Genomic DNA, 6,456 nt, shown 5'->3' with positions numbered 1-6,456 from the left:
ACAACTAAAGAATCATTGTGGAATCTGAAAAGACAGGTATCCTGAAAGCATGATGGTGTACTTACTACATGCACATGCTAAAAGAAAGGAACGAGGTGGGTAGATAACTAAGTGTGTCATTGTAGCAAAGTATTTATGAACTAAAAATCAGATCTCTTAAAAGTTTTGTTAATTTTTGTTCTATTATCTATACAATAGGCCATCATTGATTTTGGCCCAATAGGCCTGGCATATTCCCACTTTCAAGGAGCTTTCCGTTTTGATTGGGCTATTTTGCCTAAAAACCTTTAGGCCTACCTATATAAAAAAAATACAATAAATAAACTCTGCATCTCTGTCCAGCCTGGCAAGAGTGGCCTGAAGGGTGTTTAGCATCCACAGTGGCTCTGCAAGCGCGGAGAGGATATTCTCTGCTGAAGACCTGCTCTCCAGGCACCATCACATGAACCTGAAGCCACAGACTGTGGCCAAACTGGTGTTTCTAAAAATGAATGCAAAGGCTCTGTAGACTGAGCCTAATCAGGCATTTTTTGTTTCATTTGTATTTCATTCTAAATAAGTCACAGCATATATGAGCAAATTATTGACTATAATGATTTAATACAACAAAATGTTGTTTAAATGCTGAGTGTTTTATGTTCCTACCAGCCTGGTGTCGCACTCCCAAATGCTTCACAATGTATTTCTTTGTCTATAGCCTTGAAATAATTGAAATAATATAGCCTAAATAATTAATTGTCATTCCTTCTTAGGCTCCCTGTCTGACTCCTGACCTATTTAGTGTTTATATGCTGTTTAATATGACATGTAGCCTATTTGAAATGATGAGCGCTTCTTACATTCACCTTTTCATGTTTATTAAAATACTTTTAATTCAAATCCATATGGTTTGGTTTCAATACTTCAAAACCAAATGGAGGTCCAGGTAGTCACAAAAATAGATGGGTGTTGGTTAAATTGTGATTTTTAATGAATGGAGCGAATTCGGAGCAGCAGTTTTGTTTTCCTGTGAGCGCGGAGCGGTTTTCAGCAGAGCGGTTGGAAAGGATGTGGAGCGCAGAGCGGTGCTCCATGAGCGGGATTTCCGACCGCTCAACTCCGCTCTCATGCTCTGATTGGCTGGTAGTCTCTCCCGGGCTGTTTGGGGATTGGGTGGTAAGACTCTGCCTGTCTGTTTGGGGATTGGGTGGTAGTCTCTCCCTGTCTGTTTGGGGATTGGGTGGTAGTCTCCATGTCTGTTTGGGGATTGGATGGTAGTCTCCCTGTCTGTTTGGGGATTGGGTGGTAGTCTCCCTGTCTGTTTGGGGATTGGGTGGTAGTCTCCCTGTCTGTTTGGGGATTGGGTGGTAGTCTCCCTGTCTGTTTGGGGATTGGGTGGTAGTCTCCCTGTCTGTTTGGGGATTGGGTGGTAGTCTCCCTGTCTGTTTGGGGATTGGGTGGTAGTCTCCCTGTCTGTTTGGGGATTGGGTGGTAGTCTCCCTGTCTGTTTGGGGATTGGGTGGTAGTCTCCCTGTCTGTTTGGGGATTGGGTGGTAGTCTCCCTGTCTGTTTGGGGATTGGGTGGTAGTCTCCCTGTCTGTTTGGGGATTGGGTGGTAGTCTCTCCCTGTCTGTTTGGGGATTGGATGGTAGTCTCTCCCTGTCTGTTTGGGGATTGGGTGGTATTCTCTCCCCAACTGTTTGGGGATTGGGTGATAGTCCCTCCCTGACTGTTTGGGGATTGGGTGGTATTCTCTCCCTGACTGTTTGGTGATTGGGTGGTAGTCTCTCCCTGACTGTTTGGTGATTGGGTGGTAGTCTCTCCCTGACTGTTTGGTGATTGGGTGGTAGACTCTCTCTGACTGTTTGGTGATTGGGTGGTAGTCTCTCCCTGACTGTTTGGTGATTGGGTGGTAGACTCTCCCTGACTGTTTGGGGATTGGCTAGTAGTCTCTCTCTTTCTGTTGTGCCTTATTATACTCCCTGTACAGTATGTACTTTGCTAGTCATGATCTATGACAGCTAGGTCTATTTGTCTGTCTCAGTGACAGTGCCCCCCCACTGTGTTTGTCTCCTGTCTAGCCAGCCTGTTATCTACCCTAGTCTCTCTCTGCATGACTGTTGGTGTAAGTCGCTATACATGCAGCATGTTTATTTACTCTAGCCCAGGCTCAACTATGTTGATATGTCAACCCTTTGTCTCTGTGTGCATCTGAAATGACACCCTACTCACTATATAGTGCACTACTTTTGACCAGAGCCTGATGGGAATAGGCTGCCACTTGGGACTCACTCTCAGTCTTTGTCTCTGGAGCAGAGCATAAAGATGAATTTATTTTGCAAGATGGACAATAAAGTTGTGTTAAATTTTATTCTGTCAGACAATGACGAGCCATTGCTGAGTGGCTCAGGAGACGTGTCAAAGGAGTGTGCTGAGAAGATCCTGGAGACCTGGGGAGACCTGCTGTCCAAATGGTGAGTGACAGACAAGTCTGTTTGTATCTGGAATGTGATGACATACTTTGCCTTCATGTAAATCATAGCAACACCCACTGGGGACAAACTGGTTGAATCAATGTTGTTTCCATGTCATTTCAACATAAAACATTTTATGTGATGATGTTGAGTCAACGTGGAAAACTGATTGGATTTGCAAAAAGTCATCAATGTAAGGGAATTTAGTGTTTTTTTCACCCAACTTTTAACCTAAATCCAATGACGTGGTTCAATAATTTTTTTATTTCACTTTGAATTCAGGTAAGTTGACAACTCAATCAAATACCAATCCAAACTAGATGTAGAACTGACGTCTGTGTCCAGTGGGCAGTGTATTTTGCACTTCTCATCTTCATTTAGCTCCACATTCAAAGTGGTGTTAAAGAAAAAATTAACCATAAAATAACAGAGAATTAGACCACCTGCTGTACCAGTCTGGTAAATAATAACCAAAAGCACCACCAGGTAGCAGGCTCTTTCCCAATGAATACATCTGTACAGAGAAAGTAGCTACCAGAGCTGGCGTTTAGTTAGTGTGCCTTACCATCATGGTAAGATAGCGCCATACTGACTGGCTGCCGTTTTGCAAGCTCCGACACAACTTTGCTATTTTGTGATTCTTTTAGCGTTCATCTTGTGTTCTTATTTCTATATCTCGGGTTTTTGTTCTACCTTATGTTATTTTTAATACTACATTGATATTGATTACTGCATTGTTGGGTTCAGAGCTTGCAGAAAAGGCATTTCACTGTACTTGTGCACGTAATATTAAAACTTGCAACGATGCCTGTGGGCCTGTAGAGCTCCCTGCCTACCTGCTGGCCAGGTTGCCAGGAGAAGGATTGATGTGGTGGGCTTTTAATGTTCCTGTCGATCGGTCAGCAGAGGCATGTCAGGGAGAGAGATGAAGGGACTGAATGCTGAGCAGCACAGTGCTGGGGTGGCCCTCTAGCTGAGTTACGACCCAAATCACAGAGTCTTTTATAATGTACCATGGTCTGATTCTTCTTCATGTTGGTTCTTTGACTGAACAGTTTAGTGGGAAATGTACATTTATCTACAGAAATCACAATGATATGAAAAGCAAACTAAAATATACACTTATCCTTCATACAGGGTTCGAGCATCTTGAAAATCCTGGGAAAGTCATGGAATTGTAAAATTGTGTTTTCCAGGCCTGTAAAAGGTTTGGGAAAAAGTAATGGAAATTCATTTAATAATTTTTGTTAATGTAATTTATTTAGGCACAGTTTTTAAATATTTTATAAATAAAATAAAAATCAACTTATCAGCCAGGATTGGAATGACACTTTAGCGCATCTGTGTTTGCGCGTATCTCCTTGGGCCATTGCTCAAGGAGAGAGAGATAGTTAATTCATTACAGCAGCAGGTAGGCCTAGCCTATAAAATATGTAGAGAACTGATTTAACTAGGTAGCCAATTCAAAACATATATTGTACCCGCTAGTTAACTGTTTATCTATCATTAGCATGTATTCATATTTTCTTCATGTCCCAAAAAACTTTCCACCGACACTCGCGAATAAGGCCATACAAAGTTGATTTTAGTTTTTTGAACAATTCGTATTATTCATTTAAACTATTATTTTTGACGAAACAAGCGATTCACTTCGCCATTGTATTAGTTGGGATTCGGTTCAATCGCGGTGAATCGAATCAGGTGAATCAAAATAATAATTTGTGAATCGAGAACAGTAATTTTAGGAAAAAATATTTGATGTAGCCTTTCTTTTGGATTATTATGTGGCTTCAAAACTTGTTTTGTAGATATTTTCAGTTGATTTGGGAAACTCAATATATGCTAGTCAGACTGCAAAGTAAACACTTCTAAGGTAGCTAGCTAAAATAAATATGACTAAACTCGAAAAGGTACATTTCCTGAATAAATATTTTGAGCTTGCTTCAGCTGAATAAAAAGATTTGTAGCCTACCATAGCCATTTTTTATATATATATATATATATATATATATATATTTTTTGTCATTTAGCAGACGCTCTTATCCAGAGCGACTTACAGGAGCAATTAGGGTTAAGTGCCTTGCTCAAGGGCACATCGACAGATTTTTCACCTAGTCGGCTCAGGGATTAGAACCAGCGACCTTTCGGTTACTGGCACAACGCTCTTAACCAATAAGCTACCTGCCGCCAGGTAGATCTTTGATCTTTGATATATTGAATTAGTGAATTATTTCAAAAGGCATAAAACATATTTGGTTGCAATGTTATACATCAAGGGTGGTCAACCATCCTCCAGGAGAGCTAATGAGTGTGCAGGCTTTTGTTCCAATCCCAAACCACATTTGAGAAATTAGAAGCTCAACCGGACCTTGATAAACTGGCTCTGATGTGTTTGAGCAGGGCTTGATCAAAAGCCTGCACACCCAGTAGCTCTCCAGACTGAGGGTTGACCACATGTGTTTTAACCAGTTGCCTAACAGGTATTCTACTTTGTGGGGGGTTAAGTGCCTTGCTCAACGACAGGAGATGGTACATGGGATCAGAGAGCAGCCTCCCAGTCGATACCACATTATGCGTACTTTTTTATACGTACATAGAGACACCGCAAAAATGTGGTTAAAAGTCATGAAATTCCATCTTTCAAAATGTGTATGAACCCTGTTCATACATACAGAGTTCCTAAAGCTACTATTTGGTATGAGATTTCTACTAAGGATGGAGACACACACACACACACTCTCTGCTAATTTGAGAACTCATTCATGTGTGGCGGGAAATTAGATATTTTAATCTCTGGAAGTGGTGAGGAAAATAAATAGGTGTGTGTGTGTGTGTCGTCTCATCCAGATAACCAGCTTATTAAGATTATTACCCACTCCCATTACTCTTTGTGGTTCTTAATCAAAACCTTGTGATATATTGAATTTAAAAAGTCCAGCAATTTAATTAGAGACGCTCAGTAGCTTCTGCCTTCTGCTGTGAAGTTATGGTCACATCTGTAGTTCCCTGTTCCCTCTGTTCCCTTCAACCCAGACTTCAGAGAGAGCGAGAGAGGGGGAGGGGAGGGAGGGAGGGAGGGAGGGAGGGAGGGAGGGAGGGAGGGGAGGGGGAGGGAGGGAGGGAGGGGGAGAGGGAGGGAGGGAGGAGGGAGGGAGGGAGGGAGGGAGGGAAGGGAAGAGGGAGGGGAGGGGAGGGAGGGAGGGAGGAAGGGAGCACATTTATCTTTCGTCTATGTCCGATACAGCCACTAGGTGCATACAAGGTGTTTTTTTGCCTCCCAAATCCTTTAATGCTAGTTTGAGGCTTTGCTGTTAACGTGTCTCTTGAGAATGGCTGTGCTGACTGAAATAAAACAACTATGTTTAGGAAATTTGCTTTCTTTCTAACTTGCAAAGAATGGTAAATAAATGGCGTAATTCAAATGGCACTAATACAGTGAGGGAAAAAAGTATTTGATCCCCTGCTGATTTTGTACATTTGCCCACTGACAAAGACATGATCAGTCTATAATTTTAATGGTAGGTTTATTTGAACAGTGAGAGACAGAATAACAACAAAAAAATCCTGAAAAACGCATGTCAAAAATGTTATGAATTGATTTGCATTTTAATGAGGGAAATAAGTATTTGACCCCTCTGCAAAACATGACTTAGTACTTGGTGGCAAAACCCTTGTTGGGAATCACAGAGGTCGGACGTTTCTTGTAGTTGGCCACCAGTTTGCCACCATCTCAGGAGGGATTTTGTCCCACTCCTCTTTGCAGATCTTCTCCAAGTCATTAAGGTTTCAAGGCTGACGTTTGGCAACTCGAACCTTCAGCTCCCTCCACAGATTTTCTATGGGAGTAAGGTCTGGAGACTGGCTAGGCCACTCCAGGACCTTAATGTGCTTCTTCTTGAGCCACTCCTTTGTTGCCTTGGCCGTGTGTTTTGGGTCATTGTCATGCTGGAATACCCATCCATGACCCATTTTCAATGCCCTGGCTGAGGGAAGGAGGTTCTCA

At 42.1% G+C, this 6,456-nt stretch overlaps 1 protein-coding gene across 3 annotated transcripts in view; it reads left to right on the top strand.

Moving 5' to 3' along the window:
• The window catches only part of LOC121573460 (rab GTPase-activating protein 1), a 145,384-nt gene that overhangs the window by 61,214 nt on the left and 77,714 nt on the right, over positions 1-6,456 (top strand). For all 3 annotated transcript variants that reach the window (XM_041885470.1, XM_041885469.1, XM_041885468.1), the window contains one exon: positions 2,360-2,453. In XM_041885470.1, the coding sequence (XP_041741404.1) occupies positions 2,360-2,453 (94 nt within the window). The remainder of the gene's footprint in view (positions 1-2,359; positions 2,454-6,456) is intronic.

This window comes from Coregonus clupeaformis, chromosome 9, assembly GCF_020615455.1.
Source record: "Coregonus clupeaformis isolate EN_2021a chromosome 9, ASM2061545v1, whole genome shotgun sequence".
In the NCBI taxonomy this organism is placed as follows: Eukaryota; Metazoa; Chordata; class Actinopteri; order Salmoniformes; family Salmonidae; genus Coregonus; species Coregonus clupeaformis.
Note: the sequence above shows the minus strand (reverse complement) of the source record. Positions and strands in the feature narration are given on the sequence as shown.